The 24,038-nt window shown below is 41.1% G+C and overlaps 3 protein-coding genes across 9 annotated transcripts in view; all 3 read right to left on the reverse strand.

Annotated features, from left to right (window-relative positions):
• LOC114911911 (butyrophilin subfamily 1 member A1-like) overlaps positions 1-11,454 on the reverse strand; it is a 170,400-nt gene extending 158,946 nt beyond the window's left edge. Inside the window, exons 1-2 of the mRNA XM_029256406.1 lie at positions 11,365-11,454; positions 10,974-11,194 (exon numbers count right to left, since the gene is read on the reverse strand). The gene's annotated coding sequence lies outside the window, so the exon portion shown is untranslated. The remainder of the gene's footprint in view (positions 1-10,973; positions 11,195-11,364) is intronic.
• Positions 1-24,038, reverse strand: part of LOC114911912 (early nodulin-75-like) — a 57,279-nt gene that overhangs the window by 20,801 nt on the left and 12,440 nt on the right. The gene's annotated exons all lie outside the window — the stretch shown is intronic.
• The window catches only part of LOC114911847 (butyrophilin subfamily 1 member A1-like), a 34,212-nt gene that overhangs the window by 7,954 nt on the left and 2,220 nt on the right, over positions 1-24,038 (reverse strand). For 2 of the 7 annotated variants that reach the window (XM_029256010.1, XM_029256016.1), the window contains exons 2-9: positions 22,287-22,361; positions 6,782-7,132; positions 6,093-6,374; positions 5,635-5,760; positions 5,073-5,093; positions 4,749-4,769; positions 4,296-4,316; positions 2,676-2,696 (exon numbers count right to left, since the gene is read on the reverse strand). In XM_029256010.1, coding sequence (XP_029111843.1) covers positions 2,676-2,696; positions 4,296-4,316; positions 4,749-4,769; positions 5,073-5,093; positions 5,635-5,760; positions 6,093-6,374; positions 6,782-7,132; positions 22,287-22,361 — 918 coding nt within the window. Of the gene's footprint in view, positions 1-2,675; positions 2,697-4,295; positions 4,317-4,748; positions 4,770-5,072; positions 5,094-5,634; positions 5,761-6,092; positions 6,375-6,781; positions 7,133-7,213; positions 7,289-7,468; positions 7,599-7,963; positions 8,004-22,286; positions 22,362-24,038 lie in introns of those variants that run through there. The other 5 variants (XM_029256014.1, XM_029256015.1, XM_029256013.1 and 2 more) reach the window with 5 other exon arrangements.

Below are 24,038 nucleotides of genomic sequence, written 5' to 3' on the forward strand. Positions count from 1 at the left end.
GACTGAAGAGTTGGGTGAAGATGGACGCTGCATGCTTGCGTTCTTGTATTTTTTCCTTGCACCCACCGCTGGTATAACTTTTCACTGTACTATTCTCCCTGCGTGTTGTGCACACCCAGTACGTTAACGCAGTTTAACAGCAAGCCAGACTCGATTCTCATGAGCCAGGATTATGAGCGTCTTGCTCCTTTTCTGTCTCCAAATGTGAAAATGCGAATGAAAAATTATCGCTTCCACGGGCGAAGGAAAAGCACACAGAACTCAAGACGCTTCCACTATGCCTATACCAACAGTAGTGCATCATGAAAATAGCGCACGTGCACAAATTGCGTATAACTTACAGAAATAAAGGTTCAGCTCAACAAAGCAATTAATCGCATGAACTAAACAAATCTGCGGGCAGAACAGTGACTGCTGTACTTTGTGCTCAAACACTGTATGGAACACAGCTGGTGTTCTTTGGCCTCTGATGAAAACCACATTTTTACAACTTGCATGTGATGAGCACACAAATGACATTAAGAGCTAAGGTCAGTTTATAGTCAGCAGTCCACCTAAAAATCAAATCTCTGGAATCATCTAAAATACATAAACCAGGGATGTCCAGTCGATTTGGGGACAAAGGCCACAATCATTACTGTGAACTGGTTTGAGAGACACAGGTGTAAAAATCATAGTAAGTGACACAGTGAATGTAAAACGTCTAAAGTGTTTTTCTACATTTATTACGCCTGAAACCGTGCAAGTAAAATTATTGTGTCAGATGTACATCTGTGTATAATGACATGACAGTAACACGCACACATTATCTGAAACTGCTTGTCCCATTCGGGGTTGCGGGGGGTCAGAGCCTAACCCAGCAACGCAGGGCATAAGGCTGGAGAAGGAGGAGAGGACACACCCAGGACAGGACACCAGTCCGTTGCAAGGCACCCCATGCAATACTTGAACCCCAGACCCACCACACAACAGGCCCCAGCCAAACCCGCTGCGTCTGGGCGACCCCAAAAGTCTTTATTCATTGTTGTTAATTTTTCTTTTTCAATACATGTTTAAAGAAGTGATTTTGCAAAATTTTCATACATCACTTTCATTTAACTGCATTACTTACCATGCTGTTTTTTGAGCTGACCTGTAGATGTAAGAGTACATATTGTAATTAGTCAGTTAGAACTAAGACTGATGAAATTATGCAATGAATAAATGAGAGAAAAAAAGATGAAATCAATAAACTTTTTTTTTTCAGAAGTGAAATCCTGACAAAGAAGGAAAGTGCTGCTTAATTAACCTGCGTCCAACATTGACTTCAACATGCTCATTTCTACAGGTCATCTGGCTGCGATACCACGTTATACACTTTAATTCTGTCAGTCATTAATATCCAGTAACATTTTTCATACGTTGCACTCATTCACACAAATGATAGAAATTGTTTTATCAGTGAACAAGAGGTTAACTAACACACACACTTTCAAAACCACCTGTCCCATACGGGGTCGCAGGGAACCGGAGCCTACCCGGTAACACACGGCATAAGGCCAGAGAGGGAGGGGACACACCCAGGACGGGATGCCAGTCCGTCGCAAGGCACCGCAAGCAAGACTCGAACCCCAGACCCACTGGAGAGTAGGACTGCAGTCCAACCCACTGCACCACCGCACCCCGTTCAAGAGGTTAGTGAAAGAGTTTTTTGTTTCATATTTGTCTTAAAGAAGTGATATTGCAACATTTTCATACATCACTTTCATACAACTATTACTTACCATCCTGTATCATGAGCTCACCTGTGGAAAGAAGAGTGAAAATTGTAATTAGGCAAAGGCCACAATAATTAGTGTGAAGTGGTTCTACAGACACAGGTGTAAAAATCACAGTAAGTGTTATAGAGAATGTTAAATGTCAAAAGTCTTTACTACACACACACACACACACACACACACACACACACACGTGTACCACCACTTGTCCCACCTGTGGTAGTGGGGAGCCGGAGCCTAACCCTGCAACAAAGGGCACAAGGATGGAGGGGGAGGGGACACACCCAGGATGGGATGCCAGTCCATCACAAGGCACCCGAAGCAGGACTCAAAACCCAGACCCACCACACAACAGGCCCCAGCCAAACCCGCTGCGTCTGGGCGACCCCAAAAGTCTTTATTCATTGTTGTTAATTTTTCTTTTTCAATACATGTTTAAAGAAGTGATTTTGCAAAATTTTCATACATCACTTTCATATAACTGCATTACTTACCATGCTGTTTTTTGAGCCGACCTGTAGATGTAAGAGTACATATTGTAATTAGTCAGTTAGAACTAAGACTGATGAAATTATGCAATGAATAAATGAGAGAAAAAAAGATGAAATCAATAAACTTTTTTTTTTCAGAAGTGAAATCCTGACAAAGAAGGAAAGTGCTGCTTAATTAACCTGCGTCCAACACTGACTTCAACATGGTCATTTCTACAGGTCATCTGGCTGCAGTACCACGTTATACACTTTAATTCTGTCAGTCATTAATATCCAGAAACATTTTTGCATAAAACGTATTCATTCACACAATTAAAGCAAACAGTTTTATCAGCGAGCGAGACAGGAAATTATTTTTGATATTTATCTGAAAGATATGAAATCGAAACATTTCCAGTCATCACTTTTATACAGCTGTATTACCTACCGTGCTGCTCTTGGAGCTCACCTGTAGGTGTAAAAGTAAATATTGTAATTAATCAGTGAGAACGAAGATTAATGAAATTATGCAGTGAAGTTAGTGTCACGAAACAGTACAGTCACACACTGCACATAAATATGTTTGTGAGTGTTTATATGTTATCATAATATCTTCTTCCACTTTAACCGTATCTGAGACATTGGGAGCAAAAGATTTTAATATATCAGATTTTTCATTGCAGAAAAATTGCTTCTAACTGTGTTTTGTTCATGCCAGCAATATGATTTACCGTGATATATATGTTAATGAACCGTGTTGATCACCTGTTGCATCATAAATATAAACTGAACAGTTTTTCCACACACACACACACACACACACACACTATCTGAAACCCCTTGTTCCATGCAGGGTCGTAGGGAGCTGGAGCCTAACCCAGCAACAAAGGGCATAAGGCTAGAGAGGGAGGGGACACCCCCAGGACAGGACACCAGTCCGTCGCAAGGCACACCAAGCAAGACTCAAACCCTAAACCCAGCGGGGAGCACAAGCCGCTCCAACCCACTGCGCCACCATGCCCCTCTGTAAAGGAGGCACTGAATGTTAAATGTATAAAGTGTTTTTCTGCATATATTACATCTGAAACTGTGCAAGTAAAAATATTGTGTCTGATGTGCTTCTGTGTATAATTATATGACAATAACCCTCAACTTAAACCTAATAATAAGCTGCAGTTAAAAACTTCAAGCTCTTGCTATGGTGACACATTTCTGCTGAATTTTACTAAACAACAATTCTGTAGCTTGATTTCTTTACTGGTTCATCATCATAAAAACTGTGATATCAACTCAGAAGCCTATTTAGACAGTCATCTGAAAAAGCAATGAAACAGAAATAGAGAAGTAAATATTTTCTCTAACACAGTCTGTAATAGTTGAAGGAAGAAGGAAATTCCCATCTTCATACAGATGTTGACTTAAGCATATATCCAACTCACTATTGTTTTCTGATACTTAGAGCAAAATATTGTTGCAAGAAAATATGTCATTCAATCAAAGTTGTTATTGACTATTTTATGTGCAGTTTTTCTTTTAAGATGTTATTGTTCTTGATCTCTCAGACCAGTAGGAACAAACTGTTTATGATCCAGCAGTGAAAACACTACAGTTACTTGCTCAGCGACTGGATTTAATTATCAAAATCACTTTACAAACAGTATAATCTTTAGATTCTCACTATGCAAAAAGGGATCATCAGTGATGCAGAAAATATTATACAGAATATAAAAATACCTTGAGAGAAAATCGATAAATTAGTTTTTTTTGCAAAAGCGAAAATCCGAACATAGAAGGAAACTGTTGCTGAATTAACCTGCGTCCAACACTGACTTCAACTTGATCGTTTCTACAGGTCATCTGGCTGTGTCACCACGTTATACACTGTAATTCTATCAGCCATTAACATCCAGTAACATTTTTCATACGTTGCACTCATTCACACAAATGATAGAAATTGTTTTATCAGTGAACAAGAGGTTAGCGAAATAGTTTTTTGTTTCATATTTGTCTTAAAGAAGTGATATTGCAACATTTTCATACATCACTTTCATAAAACTCTATTACTTACCATCCTGTTTCATGAGCTCACCTGTGGAAAGAAGAGTGAAAATTGTAATTAGGCAAAGGCCACAATAATTAGTGTGAAGTGGTTCTACAGACACAGGTGTAAAAATCACAGTAAGTGTTATAGAGAATGTTAAATGTCAAAAGTCTTTACTACACACACACACACACACACACACACACACACACACACACACACACGCACACACACACGTGTACCACCACTTGTCCCACCTGTGGTAGTGGGGAGCCGGAGCCTAACCCTGCAACAAAGGGCACAAGGATGGAGGGGGAGGGGACCCACCCGGGAGGGGACCCACCCAGGACGGGATGCCAGTCCACCACAAGGTACCCCAAGCGGGACTTGAACCCCAAACCCACCAAAGAGCAGGTCCCGGCTCCACCCACTGCGGTACCACGCCCCCCCACATTACTTTCATACAACTCTATTACTTACCATGCTGTTCTTTGAGCTCACCTGTGGATAAAAGAGTAAAAATTGTAATTAGTCAGTGAAAACAGAGATTAATTAAATGATGTAATGAGGTAATCTAAAATACCACACATTAACCAGGGGTTAATCTTCTTTCGGCTAAAGGTCACAATTATTACTGTGAACTGGCAGAAAGAGGTGTAAAAATCACAGTAAGTGTTATAGGGAATGTTAAATGTCTAAATTTTTTGTTTGCAAATTGTTCCTAATTATCCTTTTTTATATATGTCTAAAATATGCAATTTTCCAACATTTCATACATCGCTTTCATACAACTGTATTACTTGCCATGCTGTTCTTTGAGCTGAGCTGTAGATGTAAGAGTAAATATTGTAATTAGTCAGTATGAAGAGAAATAAATGAAATTATGTCATGAGGTCAGTGTCACGAAACATTACAGTCACACACTGCATATAAATATTTGCATGTGACTTTTTAGATTTTATGATATTATCTCATCTTCAGCTGTGGCGGCAAGTGATCAGTTATTTAAACTTCAAGTGAATATTGTAAATACCTGAAAAAGTGAAATTCAGCAACCAGTTCCTGTGCAACTACATTTTAAACACTGAATTTTTTATTCAGATTGAGCTTAGAACTCATGGTTGGAAAAATGTTTAAATATTCTTTGAACACAATATTGTTATAGTTCAGAATGTTATAGTTGCTAATAATAAATAACCAAAAACAACTGACTCTAACTAGTGAATAAAACTCACACCATATAATTACTGCTGTGGGCTATGATATAAAGTCATTTTCACATAATACTGCTTTTCAACTATGTTTTTTAACTTTTTCTTTAACATGAAAAAAAACCATAAATGTGAACAGTAACTTGCTAAAATACCTCTCTTTTTCCGCAGTTTTACAAAACGGTGAATCAAAACTGTGCATCCAATAATACAAACAGCAGCCAGGCTGAAGATGACAGCAAACGTCACCTTCCAGGGATGGGCACGATGGAACATCTCACCTGGAATACAACAAATAATTAATTTTACATAATGATTACAGATTTACATATTTCACTAATTAAAAAATAAAATAACCAATTTAATGAGCACAGAACTTGCAATCCTAATGTTTAATTTAACCAGAAGAAACCAATAAATAAGTACCTCAGTTTCTGCCTTTACAAAACTATCATTAGTCTGGAAACACTTTCATACAGATGGATCAAGACGCAAATCAGGACGATAAAAAAATGTTTTGACACTGGAACCTGTTAATTATTCACAGTGATTAAAACATGTGTTATGATGAGTGTCTCCATTGAGCTGTTTATACTAAATATGTGTAACTCACCAGGGATGTAAGTTATTGTCTCTTTCATTTCATTTAACTGTTGCTGTAGAACTCGACAGGTGAACCTGTTGTTCTCGGTCTCCTGTACAATAACACGTCGTCTCACAATATAGTGGTCCATACTGTCTCTGTGCATCTCTGTGTGTCCAGCAGGGAGACTGTGTCCTTCACTGTCCATCCAGACCACTTGAGGCTGAGGGTACCAGCCTTTAGATTCACACACCAGACTGATCCCTCCTTCTTTATATCCCTCATTGGAGATCACTGGTTGGGTTCCTACAGCTACAGAAACAGAAATAGTGTAGCTAAAAGGAAAATGTATTTAAAATGCATTGAAACTTGATTGAAATTACATGATGCATTATAAAACAGCTTTCGCCTTTAGAAATATATTAATAGAGAAGTCCTTATGACACCTCCAAATTAAACAATTTCATCAATTAAAACACACACACACACACATTTTCAGAACCGCTTGTCCCACAAGGGGTCGTGTGGAACCGGAGCCTACCCGGTAACACAGGGCGTAAGGCCAGAGGGGGAGGGGACACACCCAGGACGGGACGCCAGTCTGTCACAAGGCACCCCAAGCGGGACTCGAACCCCAGACCCACCGAAGAGCAGGACTGTGGTCCAACCCACTGCGCCACCACACCCCCTTCAATTAAAACAAAGTTCTAAATTTTCACCTTTAATAGAGACTTGAATGGAAGAATCCTCAAAAAAATTCTCTGACTGGACAAGACATTTATATTCTCCATTGTCAGATACTCGCACATTTTTCACTTTTAATGACGTGTTCCCATTCTTCAGTTGTTCGAGGAACAGTGATGTCCTTCCCCTGTAGGATGGAAGCTGATTCTCATTTCTGTCCTCATGATCCCGATAAAGATGTACAAGTGGGTCGTCGGTCTGAGCTCTGAACCACTCGACACTCAGGTCCACAGCACTGATGTTGGGTTTGAGGTAACAGGGCAGAACAACATCTTCACCAGCTACAGCAACTACAGGATCAACTGGACCAAGAACCTCAAACCTCTCTGTGAAGAAAAACACACACTGAGAATTTATTCAGTATGATACACAATATGATTGAAACTCTTTTTCGGGAGAATATGTACCCTGTGTGGAGACAGTGGTGAGTTGGAGAAGAAGGAGGATCAAACGGAGACACTCAGACCAACTGATGTTCATCACTGGAAGAAACAGGTATATAGAAACCGCCAGTTAGGAGAGTATATACACACCATCAGTGTAAAATGAACAATTATGCAGTCATACAGGATCTGACTATGGATTAAGTATATCAGTTTAAGAAATCACTTGATCTACTGAAGGACTCTATGTACTAGTACAAAAAAATTACCAATACTCACAAGACTAAATTACTATAGTAACTGTTGTACTTTGTGAAGCTGCTTTACAGTGAGGCTCAGTGTTCTACCAGTCTGTTCATATAATAGTCCCAGATCTTCTAGTCTATTTCTTTCGTTATTCTTCAGATATTTAGTTTTTCAGGCCACACAACATCTGACATGTATGTCAGAGTGACACTGAAACATCAGACACATAAATCAGTGACACAAAGAGATTTTACTTTCAGGTGTCGAAGCACAATTCAAGTCTGTCAAGACAAATGTAAAGATGCAGATAGAAAAAAAAAAAACTACAGTGAAGGAACATTTTTGCTGGTTAATTTTGGGAAAATAAAAGTTTTTCAGGTACTGAAATATGATCAGGCTAATGAACTACTGAATAAAAGAATCGAATTACTGCTATTTTCTCACTCAGCTTGTAATTTAAAACAGGTAGGTGTGAATAATGTGCTCAATGCATGGAGAAACTTTAGACAAGGCAACACATCTGTGAACCTCAGGAGTTGGTCTGGTTCTCTCTTTAGTTCTGAGCGCTGTCACGGTTCGAAATCCAGCTTCACACAGTTAGGTGGTGCTGAATGGTATCAGCACTTTTACTGCGGCTTCATGATGCCGGGGGGGGGGCGGGGGTGTGGGGTGGTATTTTTGTCAATCAAATGCAAAAACAAGCTGCACCTGCACCTCATGAAAACACTGAAAAAAGGAGGTCCACCAATAATGGTCATGAAATCTCATGGAAACACCTTGCCCTTCCTTGTGGTTAATGTTAGTGTTAGGATTCTCCTTTCCTTTGTTCCTTGCCCTCAAACGACTCATCAACATAAGACCCTTACGGTTACTGCTCTCAGTGGCTGTCTGTCATCATGTTGGCTCTCGTCATGAAAAAATCAATACTTGCAACAAAACTGCATGGGTTAAAGTTTGTAACTCAAAAGTTTGTAAGTCAGGCACTCACTGTACATACAGAAGATGTTGCCTTGACTGCTTGGTTGCCTGAGGGACTGAGGTCTTAGATCAAATAATCTGACCTGGTCACATTACAGCAAACACTCTTTACTCTGGTAAAGATATTTTACTCTGAACTCCACAGTGCTCTACCAGCCTGGTGCTCTGCGGTGCTCACAGGTGTTCTTACCTGATCCTGTCATTTCAGGTCACCTGCAGAACTGGATGTGTCTCAGAGCGACAGTGAAACACCAGACAATGATCATTCATTGGAGATCATGAACTCACTATGGGGAGGAGGACCTGTAATATGAACAAACTCACTTGTGTCATTTATGTCGGACAAATTATCAAACAAAACTTTCCGGTCTAATAGCACTTCTGATCACGCAGAGACAGTGAATTAACTACATGAACCCCGTTCCGGAAAATTCACAATATCAGCTCAGGATCACAGTGACAAAAAGTCAATAGGAGTAAAGAAGCAGAAATGTTTTACTATTAATCCCACATCTGTATGCTGTGCAATTTTGTGCAGGTAATTTATTAGTTGTGGGATGCCTTGTGAAACCACATATTAGAATCAGAATCAGAAAGAGCTTTATTGCCAAGTATGTTCACACATACAAGGAATTTGTCTTGGTGACAGAAACTTCCACAGCACAGACAGAATGACAGTGACAAGGCAGACGAGAAGATAGAATATGTGAATGAAGGATGAAAAATATATTAAAATATAAAGTACCCAATATACAAAAATAGTCACTAGACATTGTATGTATGTACAGGTATGTTCTATAAAAATGCAAGGGAGTGTGAGTAAGAGATATGATGTGATAAATAGTTCTAAATATAACTATAAATAGCGTTGTGTATTGCACTGGTTTACTCTCTAGGGGGGATTTAGCTGTTCATGAGGTAGATGGCCTGAGGAAAGAAACTTTTCTTGTGCCTGGCTGTCCTGATGCTCGGTGCTCTGTAGTGCCAGCCAGATGGCAAAGGTTCGAAGAGGAAGTGGCCTGGATGTGAGGGGTCTAGAATGATTTTGCCAGCCTTTTTACTGACTCTGGATGAGTGCAGTTCCTGGAGATCTGGCAGGGATGTGCCGATGATTCTTCCAGCAGTCCGAACTATCTTCTGTAATCTTCTGATGTCTGATTTCCGAGCTGAGCCGAACCAGACAGTTATAGAGGTGCAGAGGACAGACTCGATGACTACAGAGTAGAACTGCATCAGTAGCTCCTGCGGCAGGTTGAACTTCCTCAACCGGCAAAGGAAGTACAACCTCTGCTGGGCCTCCTTCACAATGGAGTTTATGTTGAACTCCCACTTCAGGTCCTGTGAGATGGTGGTGCCCAGGAAACTGAATGACTCTACTGTTGTCACAGTGCTGTTCATGATGGTGAGTGGGGATAATGCTGGGGTGTTTCTTCTAAAGTCCACAATCATCTCCACCGTTTTGAGCGTGTTCAGCTCCAGGTTGTTATGACTGCACCAGACAGCCAGCTCTTGGACCTCCTGTCTGTAAGCAGACTCGTCGCCATCCCGGATGAGGCCGATGAGTGTGGTGTCATCTGCGAACTTCAGGAGCTTGATAGAGGGGTCTTTTGCGGTGCAGTCATTGGTGTACAGGGGGAAGAGTAGTGGGGAGAGCACACATCCCTACGGGGCGCCAGTACTGATCATGCGAGTATTGGATGAGAATTTTCCCAGCCTCACTAGCTGCTGCCTGTCTGTCAGGAAGTTGGTAATCAACCGACAGATGGTGGTGGGCACAGAGAGTTGGGTTAATTTGGACAGGAGGAGGTGTGGGATGACGGTGTTGAAGGCTGAGCTGAAGTCCATGAACAGGATCCTCGCATAAGTCCCTGGTTTGTCCAGATGTTGCAGGATGTAGTGCAGTCCCATGTTGACTGCATCATCCACAGACCTGTTTGCTCGATAAGCAAACTGCAGGGGGTCCAGCAAGGGTCCAGTGATGTCCTTCAGGTAGGCCAACACCAGTTTTTCAAGTGACTTCATGACCACAGACGTTAAGGCGACAGGTCTGTAGTCATTAAGTCCTGTGAATTTGAGTTTCTTCGGAATGGGGATGATGGTGGAGCGTTTGAAGCAGGAAGGAACTTCGCACATCTCCAGTGGTCTGTTGAAGATCTTTGTGATCTTCCTACATATTCTACATTAATTAATTTTTCATAAGTTAAATTTAATTTATAAGCATAAAATCTATGTAAATCATGCATAGCCTTTCATGTGAGTTGATCTCAACTTTGAGAAGTTTGCTTTCTTTTTCAAAATGCTATAAAATAGTATGGCCATACCATAACACATGAGGTAAACTGTAAATGTTGTAAAGCCTGATCTGAGTGTATTCAAAGGATGTAGTTCTTCAAGAAAAAAGAATAGATTCTGCTTGTGCACAAATACAGATTAATTTCTGCATTCTTACAAATTTCATTACACATGTATTTATTTTCCTAAATGGACAGAAGAACCACAATTAACTGATAAGATCACAGTGGATGAGACACTTTCAGCCCTGAGATCCACAGTGTTTTACCTGTGTGATAGTGCTGAATGCTGCCAGATGGTTTTACTTGGGTCTTGTTTCTTGTTCCACTGTTTCTTACTCAGTCACACCTTGCAGAGCTGGATGTCTGTTAGTGAGTCACTTGGAGACCTTTCACAGGGTGGACAGTATGATGAGGCTGAGGACACAAGGACAATCTGTTCTGTTTGCTTTTTCTCATCCAACTTCATCAATGCAAGAAATAATTATATCTGCAAGAAAGAGTGAATTTACGTTAAGAGTTAAATCACATGATAAACATTTTAAAATACAATAAATGGCACAACAAACACATGATACCAGAATGAAGAAATTCAAAGAAAAGTATAAATAGGGACTACCTTTATAGAGTGAGAAAATGACATGAATATTTTATTTTAACCTCTTTTACCACTGGAGTCCACAGTCCTGCATGCTTGATCTTCTCTTCTTACCAAAGTTCTGTTGTGTTCCAGAGACCTTTTCTGCTCTTTACAATACGGACAACTTTTCACTGTTTTTACTTTCATTTCCAAATGAGAGAATTACTGGTTAAACTACATTCCAGCACACGCAGGGGAAGGACTGTTAAAAATTAATCTTGATTCATTTAAGAATACAACAAAACTATTTCAGTGAAGATTACTGTGTGTTTGGGAGTATTGCTGCACTGTCTGGTGGGTCTTTATTAGTACTGGATGTATTTTCTGTGGGGAGGAGCTGCATTGTATACAGTTTGTCACATAAGGTTAAGGTTTGGATTTTCACTCTTTTTACTTTCATTTAAACCAAACCTGAACCCTGAACCACTTCAGGGAAACAACAAGAGCAAAAAGAACAGGGACACAATAAACCTGTATTTCTGGTTCTCACCAGTGCCATCAGAATGTTCTATCAAACACTTGTTTCCTTCATGTTGAATGACGTGCATCCATAACCACTGTGACTGAGTCCACCCATCTCATTGCATTACACTATTTTTGAGAAAATTGCATGTTTGCATGGGGCCATGGTGGTGCATTGGGTTTGGCCTGCACCTGCTCTCTGATGGGTCTGGGGTTCAAGCCCTGCTTGGGGTGCCCTGTAATGGAGTGGTGTCCCATTCTGAGTGTATCCCCTTCCCTTCCCCCTCCAGCCTTGTGTTGCTGAGTTATGCTCTGGCTCACTGCAACCTTGCTTGGGACAAACAGTTTCAGTCAATGTGTGTCTTTGCATGAAGGGTCTGCATTATGTCTTACTTCAGTCTCAACATTTCTGTTCTCAGTGACACTTTTGGTTCAATTTTGGTTTCCTCAGCGTCCAAATTCACTGTATGTGCTGATAATATAAATGGCACAAGTCAAACAATGTGAATAGCAGAATTATGTTAAAAATTTTTTAATTATTCTTTTTCAGTGCTATTGTGATGCCCGGCTGGGAAACAGATACAGACACATATTTTACTATAACGTCCGGACATGGATGTAAAATACAATGATCTCAATAGCAGAGTCACATACAAGTGTACAGTGCAAATCAGGAAATAAAGTGGAGGGGTGACATTAAAAATATGGAATAAATAGATGTTCAGTGTGTTCATACAGTAGGTGAAACAGGTTTATACACACAGAGCTGATACACAGTGGAGTGATGTAGACGGAGTGGGAATACAGGAGAAGATCACAAAGAACCAGCGCAGACAGGATGGGAACTCAGGACGGGAACAGAAATACACTGGAACAATTACTCTGGGGGGAAAAAAAAAAAGCAAAACTCTTCATTACATGTAAATTTTTCAAATGTTTGTAGTAATTAGGGTACAATTTTAACATCAGTAAAATGTCAAAGTTTAACTAAAACATTAATTAATGCACTGATGTATTGTTTCTATGGGGGGGGGCGCAGTGGGTTGGACCGAGTCTTGCTTTCCAGGGGGTCTGGGGTTCGAGTCCTGCTTGGGGTGCCTTGCGACAGACTGGCGTCCCGTCCTGGGTGTGTCCCCTCCCCCTCCGGCCTTATGCCCTGTGTTGCCAGGTAGGTGCCGGTTCCCTGCGACCCCATATGGGACAAGCAGTTCAGAAAGTATGTGTGTGTCTGTTGTTTCGATCTCAATTACTTTTACATTTGGGTTTTTATGGTCCCTGAGAGTGTTACGAGGCTGATGAAAGTTTACTTTGGGGACTTTCGGTTTTTTCAGTACACAAAGGTCCACGACGTCTTGGTTGGAAGTGCCGCGCTGTAAATTAGTCAGTAGGCGAGTCGCAGAAGTAAAGCAAGTCAGTGGGTTAATTGGGAGGCCGTGGAGAAGCACAGGCTACACTGGCAAGACGTGTGAGCTGCGGAGGCGAGTCGAATTAAGTTCATCGTTGGAGCGACACACGATGTGCTGCAGATTCCATAGAATGTTAAGCAGTGGAGAGGTGGTGAAGGTTGTTGTAAGTTGTGTAGCTGTGTGGCAACACTGAGGAACATTTTGTCTGAATGTGAAGTTGGTTTGGTGCAGGGACACTCTACTTGATGCTGTAATGAAGTGCTTAAATATTTCGTGGGGGTTTAGAGAGAAAGTGTGTTGTGGTGAATTCGGTGCCCGTTGGTCGTATATATGATACGATTGGTTTTGTGTGGGAGAGAGTAACACCATGCAAGAGCGGACGTGTCTCGGTAGGTGGGGTAAGAGACGGGACTGGAAGCTGCTGGCAGATGTGGACAAACAGCTCCAGGTGCCACAGGTTATTGTGGCTATTTCGCTGTGTCCACACATGGTGGTATATTCCGAGTGTGAGCGGACCGTGTACTTAGTAAAGTTAATAGTGTTCCTTCAGGATGTGATTGGAGAGACATTTGAGGAGAAATCATGTGTGACCAGTAGAGGTGTCAGGGGGTTTGTGGCTAAATCAGTTAATTCGTTATTGGTGGAATCTGGTGTTAGTGGCTGTTCTCTAAAAGTGGTGATGAAGGAGCTGTCTGAAGCTGCTGAGAAGGTGAGTTAATGGTTATGGACGAGAAGAGAGCGGGGTAGTTAGGGTTGCAGTTTGGAGGGAGGTGTGCAATGGTTCAGTGAAGTTGGTGGCAGGTGGCTTGCAAAAGCCAAACATTTTTCTTTGGTGCAAATGGAAAAAAATTTGCACAATTTGGCCACACCATGAGGGGGCGTGGTGGCGCAGTGGGTTGGACCAGGTCCTGCTCTCCAGTGGGTCTGGGGTTCGAGTCCCGCTTGGGGTGCCTTGCAACAGACTGGCATCCTGTCCTGGGTGTGTCCCCTCCCCCTCCAGCCTTATGCCCTGAGTTGCCGGGTAGGCTCTGGTTCCCCGCAACTCCATATGAGACAAGCGGTTCAGAAAATGTGTGTGTGTGTGTGTGTGTGTGTATTTTTTTATTATCTGCGTCTTGTCACTGTCATTCTGTCTGTGCTGTGGACGTGTCTGTCACCAAGACTAATTCCTTTTATGTGTTAACATACTTGGCAGTAAAGCTCATTCTGATTCTTTTTCTCAGAGTTTCAGTGCATCCAGTCTTGTCAGATTCTTGAAAAGAATGACTCATTTTCCCAATATGGCGGAGGACGTTGCCGTTGCGGCACAGACGTTTTTTTTGTGTTGGACCTGTCTATGTATATCATTGGTGGAGCCCACGGAAGTGACGCCACTAGAGGAGTGTTTCACTTAAGGAGGCTTCATGGGGTCACATGACACATGTGTGAGACGCACGATGGAACAGAGATCTGAAGGTTGGTGGTTGGAAGCCCATCGCAAAGAGTTAATTCTTCGATTCCAACCAGCAAGGAATCACTTGTTAAATGAAAGGCTGATAAACACACACACAACGCGATGTCAGCTTCCTGTTTCTTCTTCGGCGAATTTTACAGGAAAAAAAATCCAAACTTTCACTTCCACTAACATTCTGTACTGTTTGGCGCCACCGTGTGGCCTGGAGTGGAACTGTTTCCCGGCACAGCGACTGCATTTTGTTCCCCTTTTTACTGTCTCCCGGAGCAAACATAGTAAAAGTACGTGGAACATTTTTCTTTGAATTATGGTAATTTGCATTGGTTTTACTGACTGCATATCCACTAGATGGTATTACTGTATTGTGGAATTAAATTATTATTAATAATTTTTAATTATTATTTTTAAATTATTACTGTAAATTATTAGGAAGGTGATCAGGAATCCTTGATATTCGGACACAGAGTAATGCAGCAGGTGTCTGCATTTCATTTTATGTCTCTCAATGTAATGGACACATTTTCTATGAGATGAACGTCGCTTTGGAGAAAAGTGTCAGATAAATGAATAAATGTAAATATATTGAAGAGACTGATGAATTTTTAATGTTGAGATCAGTTAGGAAATTATTAAATTTTGCATGACGTGATTCTGTTTACTTCCACATGATTGAACTTTAAAACACATAATTGCTGTTAAACAATATTTATTTAAAATCAACACAATGTACAAAAGACATGTTTAGATGGAGAAATTACAAACCCTGAATGAGGGTGAGATGCGAAATTAAATCAGAATATAACACCATGACCTGAACATTTCACACACACACATTTTCAGAACTGCTTGTCCCTTACGGGGTCACGGGGAACCGGAGCCTACCCGGCAACACAGGGTGTAAGGCCAGAGGAGGAGGGGACACACCCAGGACGGGACGCCAGTCCATCGCAAGGCACCCCAAGCGGGACTCGAACCCCAGACCCACTGGAGAGCAGGACTGTGGTCAAACCCACTGCACCACCGCACCCCCTTGAGCTGAACACACACACATACACATTTTCAGAGCCGCTTGTCCCATACGGGGTCGCGGAGAACCGGAGCCTACCCGGCAGCACAGGGCGTAAGGCCGGAGGGGGAGGGAACACACCCAGGACGGGACGCCAGTCCATCGCAAGGCACCCCAAGCGGGACTCGAACCCCAGACCCACTGGAGAGCAGGACCTGGTCCAACCCACTGCACCACCGCGCCCCCCTTGAGCTGAACATTAAAGCTAAAATCAGTTTCTTCAGTCTGTATCACTGACAGGAGATATGATGAGTGGGGCTGAGTTCCGGAAGCCTGGCCAGAAGTACGGATAGAGTTTCTCAGTGAATTTATATCCAGAGAAAGTGTAGATATGAGACTTGTCCTCCACACTGTAAAAGGAAACCTGACCCTCCTCATAGTCCACATACACCCCCACCTTCTGGGGCTTCACGCTCAGGGGGAGGGACACAGGGGGGTCAGTGAGAGCCCTGTACTTCCCACTCCACAGACTGATAGCCCAGAGAGCATTATTAGTATCCAGCGGAAAATACCCCTTCCTGTTGATGGACTCCCTGACCACTCCTAAATCCCACTCAGTCTTGTCCCCAACCTCCACCTCCCAGTAACGTCTCCCTGAAGAAAACCCCTCTTTTCCCAGGACACTTTTCCGTTGTTTAAACCTCTCTGGGTTGTCAGGGAGATCCTGCCATATGACTCCATGTCTCACTTGTTTCCTGTCCTCAGACAAGATGAGCCAGGGGTTTGCTGTATCAGGGTCCAAAGTCACATCAACTGCGGAGGACAGAGAGGTGGTCAATTATTATATTTCAAAATGTGACAAAAAAATAACACTTTTAAACGTTATATTATACATAAACGTTATTGCTCTCCTTGCTGCCATGAGAACCTAAGAAAGACTGAGCAGTTTAGAAAATCGATGGATGGAAACGTTATATCATTACGGCAGCAGAGGGCGGTCTGTGTGTGTGTGTGTGTGTGTGTGTGAATAGAATTTTTAGGTATGAATATTTAACTCAGGTAACAGGTGTTTTGGATGTTTTGTAAGAAATTGTAATAATATGTTACCTTTGAGAAAATAGCGTAAGAGCATTAATGTTTTAAAAGTTGTTTTGACTTAATATTAATGAACACAATAAAATTAGTTAAATTAAGTAAAAAAGGAAATAAAAAATGATTATTATGATAATTATATAATCTGCTCTGGTCACACCAACCTGCTCTCAACACACCTGTTTCTCCTTCTAGCACTGTATAAATAAACTGGTCCAAGATGCAAAGGTTGTGGAGTCACATTTATGACTTTGTGTCCTTAAAATATATTTTTTCTTTTGCTCACAGTAAGACGGGAAGATCAGTTTGTGGAAAACATTGAAACTTGTCTGTGGAAAATGTCTTTGTGGTGAAGTGTGTGTTTGCTAAATGAACCTTCTAGAACATTTTTATATCTATGCACTTATTATGCACTTTTTTATATTTATGCATTTGATTTTATTTGGTTCTATAATGTTGAGGAGGAAACAATGAGAGCAGAAGGACCAACAAACAGCACTGGATACATAAAGACTGAGTTCCGTTTCTGTTTGTCTTTCACTCGTAGCTCTAACATCTCCTTCTCACCAGGAGCTCAGTGTGGATTGAACTGAACTCTTGTGAGAAACAGTCACTTGTTCTCATCACTCATATGTTTTGTGGAAAGGAAGGTCAATAAATGTGCTCATATCCTGTGTCTGTCAGTCAATCATGTGACAAATGAGAGTCCAGATTCAATGCAGCCAATCAGTCATTATTGTGTCTCCTACAGAGAAGAGCTGCAATGGGGAGAAGAAGCAGAAGAAACTCACCTGCGTATCTTTGTGCCTTCAGAAGTTCTGTAGAGAGAGAAATAAAAATGAGACACATGGAATTAGTGGCACAGCAGATACTGCAGTCAGTCTGGACTTGTCTCAGTGTCTTTCGTGTCCATTCTTACAGGACAGAGTCTCATACAAGAAGAACCAAACTCAGTTCTGTGGGATCAGTTCAGCTCCGCTCTACTTACCAGCTCTCCTGCACATGTTTTTTATAGCTGGACATGGAACATGAAATTAGAAAAATTATGTCAGTCCATTGAAATCATGAATTTTCCATGACTTTCTTCATACTTAAATAAGAAAAACCAGAAAGATGAAATATAAAATAGAAAATCAGTTTCACTTACATGTACAGGTACAGTGTGTAACACATACATTCACAAAACTGATCATGGTGATTTTAGGTTCAAAGTTAAAATCATAACCATAAGTTGTTAGTTTCTGCAGGTACAGCAGAACCATGTCTATTCTACTAACGGCACCTACAATGGTACATTTTGCTTTTTAAAGGTGTGTTTTGCTGTCATAATCTCATATTTGTGTAAACACTCACTCACAGACACTCACTAAAATGCACAAACACTAATATTACTTACACAGGCGTCTGATGATCAGTCCTATAGATGTAAGAACATTAGTGTGAATAAAAAAATCATCATCTCACTATATCTTCCAGAACAAAGTACAGTCTGCAACTAAATAAACCACACAGACTCTTTGCCACTTTCTCTTCCCTACTGTGTCGTTTGCCACCTCCTCCTCCTTCTCTCACTGCTGATGACTTTGCTTTGTTTTTCAGAGACAAAGTCAATGTGATCACAGACAAGTTCTCAGCATTATCCTGCCCGGTTTCTACTGGACCTCCCTGCGCAGTCATGCTCTGCAAATTCAAGCCACTGTGGAATGAAAATTTGATTCTACAGCTTTGCTATGCCTATATGCTTATGTATTACAATGTTTAACTAGTGAAACTGCCTATGCAAGAAAGCGCCACATTCCAGGCAGCAGTCTGGTGCCAGCTTGTTCCCATAAGATATCAGGAGGAATACAGAATTACGTAGTTCCCATGAGACTGTGCGTATTGAGAGTGATGACACTGGCGACAGTTGGGAGTGTTTTCATGAAAGGACGGGAAATCGGGGGGCACCTTGACCTGTTTGGGATGGTGAAACAAAACATGCATCTCACCCATGCTTGCGAAGGACCACCCTAGAATGTGTATAAATATCTCCTTGCTTGGCTGCTGAGGTGTGACTCTCTCTAGGAGGCTCACCCACGTGCACATGAATAAATGAACTTTTCTGTAATCTAAGTGTTTGATCGTCCTGAGTCTTTTTCTTCCTACCACACCACTCTCCGAATCTGAAATCTCCGACCTCCTGATATTTCACAGAGTCACGACCTGCTCGCTTGATCCAATCCCATCATCACTCCTACAGACCGTCTCCCCGCAACTCTCCAGCATCATGTCGAAGATCATCAACTCCTTGCTCTCCTCTGGCTGTTTCCCATCTGCCATCAAAACTGCTCTTATTTCACCTTGCCGCAAGATCTGTCCTCACCTCACATCTGACTCTGCCCAACTACTTGCCATGGTGACATCCCATATGGATACTGTACTTTAGAATCAGACATCTGCATCTAAGTGTCTCTTCCTGATAATGTAATGTACAAATTGTATTTTCTATGAGATGGATATTGCTTTGGAAAAAAAAAAGCATCTGCTAAATGAATAAATGCTAAGATTTTCTGCTGATTTTCTTTCATTCTCTCACTCGTAAATAAATGACTCTCTTATCCTGTTTCGTCTTTTTTGCAATTTATGTACATTTACTATAGCAGCATATTTATATTTCTGTGTCATTAGAAACAGCAGGTTCATATTTTGAGACACTATAATGGTGTAAATAATTTCATATTTAGCTCATGTCTTTGCCCATGATGACCTACAGTGTTAGAGACACTCTGTTAATCACACTTTGAGATTGTAGAAAGAAGAGTTTGAATAGAAAGTTTCACATGTGAAAACTGTGATATTGCTTTAAAAAACCTACTATAACATAGCAATGTAGCACTAAAGAATGTTAACTGTTTGTACTGTATATCATCATAGCTTATATAATACCGTAAAAAGAGAATCAACAGACAATCAACTTGTCATCTTAGTATCCGATAGACGAAACGTTAAATGTCTCAAGTCTTTGTTGACTAATTGTTGTAAATCTTCTTTTTTTAATATATGTCTTAAGGAAGTGACATTGCAACAATTTCATACATCACTTTCATATAGCTGTATTACTTACCATACTGTTCTTTGAGCTGACCTGTAGATAAAAGAGTAAATCCGGTTATTAGTCAGTATGAAGAGAAATTAATCAAATTTTTTAATAAAGTCAGTGTCACAAAACATTACAGTCACACGCTGCATATGAATATGTGGTTTTGAGCTTTTATTTTATATGATATTGTCTCATTCTTCAGCTTTGGTGACAAGCGATAAAATATTTAAATGATGACTGAAAATTGTAAATTCCTTCAAAAGGGCAATTCAATAACCAGTTACTATGCAACGAAATTGTGAACATGACATCTATTTGGTTGGAGCTTGGAATTCAAGGTAGGATAAAATGTTTAAATATTTTTTGGACATGATCTTAAATGTCCAAAGTTGCTAAAAAAATAACTGACCCCCTAACAAGTGACTGTGATTAGTGAAAGTGTAAGTAACACAGTGAGTGTGAAGGTGCCTGTAGAACTAAAGTGTCCCCACAGTGAATATAACTCATACACTATAATGATTTCTGTGAACTATGAATAAAAATTGCTTTAACATAATACCATTTTAAACAATGTTTTATTTTTTTTTACTTTTTTAATACTAAAAAACTATTAATGTGGACAGTAAATTGCTAAAATACCTCTCTTTCGCCGCTGTTTTACAAAACGGTGAATCAAAACTGTGCATCCAATAATACAAACAGCAGCCAGACTGAAGATCACAGCAAAGGTCACCTTCCAGGGATGGGCACGATGGAACATCTCACCTGGAATACAACAAATAATTCATTTCACATAATGATTACAGATTTGCACCTTTTGGTAATTAAAGATTAAAATAAGCAATTTTATCAGTGCAGAACCTGCAGACCTAATGTCTTCTTTATCTAGGAAAAACTAGTAAACAAGTCTCACAAATTTGATCTTGAGGAAACTGTCATCAGTGTGGGAAAACTTTCATACAGAGAGATCAGGGCACAAATCAGGACAATACACAATATCTATGGTATTGGAACCTGTTTATTATTCACAGTAATTTAAACATGTGATATGCTGTGCCTCCATCAAGCTGTTTATACCTGCTGCACAGCAGGCACCAGCTGAATCCACTGCCCCACTACACACACACACTCTGAACCACTTGTCCCATACGGGGTCGCGGGGAACCGGAGCCTAATCCGGCAACTCAGGGCATAAGGCTGGAGGGAGAGGGGACACACCCAGGATGGGACCCCAGTCCGTCGCAAGGCACCCCAAGCAGAGCTCGAACCCCAGACCCGCCAGAGAGCAGGACCTGGTCCAACCCACTGCACCACCTCACCCCACACCATTACCCCCCTCCCCCTCCCCCCCTTATTTATACTAAATATGTGTAACTCACCAGGGATGTAAGTTATTGTCTCTTTCATTTCATTTATCTGCTGTTGGACAATTTGACAGGTGAACTTGTTGGTCTCTGTCTCCTGTACAATAACACGTCGTCTCACAATGAAGAGGTCCATACTGTCTCTGTGTGTCTCTGTGTGTCCAGCAGGGAGACTGTGTCCTTCACTGTCCATCCAGACCACTTGAGGCTGAGGGTACCAGCCTTTAGATTCACACACCAGACTGATCCCTCCTTCTTTATATCCCTCATCGGAGATCACTGGATGGGTTCCTACAACTACAGAAACAAGACTAGTGTTGTGAAACAGTAACATATTCATGAAAGTAAAGGAAGGAAAAAAAGTGTTTAAATTATTGTATGCGCTTCAAAGATAACAATTTGATTTTAATACACACACTTGCTGAAACTGCTTGTCCTAAGTGGGGTTGCGGCAAACCGGAGCCTAACCCGGCAAGACAGGGTGCAAGGCAGGAGGGGACACACGCAGGACGGAACGTCGGTCCGTCACAAGCCACCCCAAGCAGGACTCGAACCCCAGACCTCCCAGAGAGCAGGACCCAGCCAAGCCCACTGTGCCGCCTCTGATTTTAATATAAAGTTTCAAATTGTCACCTTTAATATGCAGATTAATCCAGGAATCTTCCTGCCACTCATGAGACTGAACAAAACATTTATACGGCCCATCATCAGAGCCTCTGACATCATAGAGTTTTAATGATGTGTTTCCCTTCTTCAGTTCCTCAGGGAATAGTGATGTCCTTCCCCTATAGGATGGAAGTTGCTTCTCATTTCTGTCCTCATGATCCCGGTAAAGATGTACAAGTGGGTTGTCGGTCTCAACTCTGAACCACTCGACATGTAGGTCCACAGCACTGATGTTGGGTTTGAGGTAACAGGGCAGAACAACATCTTCACCAGCTACAGCAACTACAGGATCAGCTGGACCAAGAACCTCAAAGCTCTCTGTGAAGAACAACACACACTGAGAATTTATTCAGTTCCAGAGACAATATGATTGAGTTTTTTTTTTTTTTTTTTTATCTGAGGAAAAATATGTACCCAGTGTGGAGACAGTGGTCTGCTGGAGATGCAGGAGAATCAAACAGAGACACTCAGACCAACTGATCTTCATCACTGGAAGAAAAACATGTACAGAAACCACCAGTTATGATGACATATACATGTTGTTTTATTTAGCTGATACTTTTCTCCAAAATAATCTACAATGTTAACCCACCTCAAATTATTTGCTATTTGTACAGCTTGATTTTTTTACTAGGACAATTCAAGTAGGTACCTTGCTCAAAGTTATTACAGCCAGAATTGGTTGTTTGAACCTATAAACTGTGGGTCCAAGCACAGAAGCTCATGCCACTACACTACAAGCTGCTTTCATCTCACCACTTTCATCTCTTCAAAGAACATAAGATTATATGACTATACATAGTTATCTGACTCGGTGAGAGAGAATTAGACTCTGATGACTTCCATGTGAAGATCATAAACTCTATAGTAAGAGGAAGAGAGGACTCTCAGCACTACCTTCATAACTGGTACACTGTACCATGGTACACATACTACTGCATGGTGTACAATTAGGGTTGGTGTTTCTCATCAGAACTTCCTTGCATTGAGTGTCATTCCTGCCATTTTACCCTAGATGAAAGTAATTACCCTGAATTACTCCAAGAAAAAGTAACCTGCTGTTCAAATTGATAAATGAACGAAAGTTACTTTAAAGTTGTCGGTTAAATAAAACTCCGGAATATTCCACAGAATACAGTCACTGGGGTCTAATAGGCTCCCGGTTTTCTTTCATAAACCATTTCTTCCTCATTTGAATCCACCCCTGTCCCTTCTTATCCATCTTCTCCCTCCTCTTCCTCTTTTTCCAGCTTCTCTCTCCCTTTTTCTCCTTTTGTTTGTTCCTGTTGCTACTGCTGATCTACTTTGTGTGTAGTTGTGTATGTATATAGTAAATTTTATGTGTGACTCCTTCGTACCCTATTCCTTACTGAGTCTAACATCCAGAAGGGATGCTAAAAGTATTTATAACGAGAGCACCCAGAGGAAACCCACAAAGACATACAAACTCCACACAGAGTGAGCAGGGATCAAACACACGTCCTCTTGCACCACCCAGGAGCTGTGAGACAGCAACGCTACTCGCTGTGCTTGTACTTCTATGAACTGTTAACTTAATGTGTAAATTTGTTTTGATACTTTTTGTTTGCCAGCCTTGGACAGCAAATTAAATGAATAAAACTCTGCAGCTAAATCTGACCCAGTGTGTGATTAATGTCCAGTGTGTGATGGCTGAATAAACTGAACGAAAGGATTCAAACACAGAGATCAAAAACATTGATCCTGAAAATGCACCAATTGTACAATAAATAAAATGGCACAGACTATGTTTGAAAGCACAAAAAGGAGAAGAAAAAAATCCCTAAAATCTGAATTACAACTTTATGGCTTCTGATTGTTGACATAAGGAAATAAGACTTGGCCTTTACATAAAGGAAGTATTATAATAAACTCAAATTTTGCTTCCAGTTATCAGTGAGTTTATTCTGTACAGTCACTAAAACACAGGAAACACACACTTTCAGAACCGCTTGTCCCATACAGGGTTGCAGGGAACCAGAGCCTACCCAGTAACACAGGGCAGAAGGCCAAAGGGAGAGGGGACACACTCAGGACAAGGACACCAGTCTATCACAAGGCACCCCAAGCAGGACTTGAACCCCAGATCCACTGGAAAGCAAGACTGTGGTCCAACCCACTGCACCACCACATCACAGGAAACAGCGG

This window comes from Scleropages formosus, chromosome 11 (assembly GCF_900964775.1).
Source record: "Scleropages formosus chromosome 11, fSclFor1.1, whole genome shotgun sequence".
NCBI lineage: Eukaryota > Metazoa > Chordata > Actinopteri > Osteoglossiformes > Osteoglossidae > Scleropages > Scleropages formosus.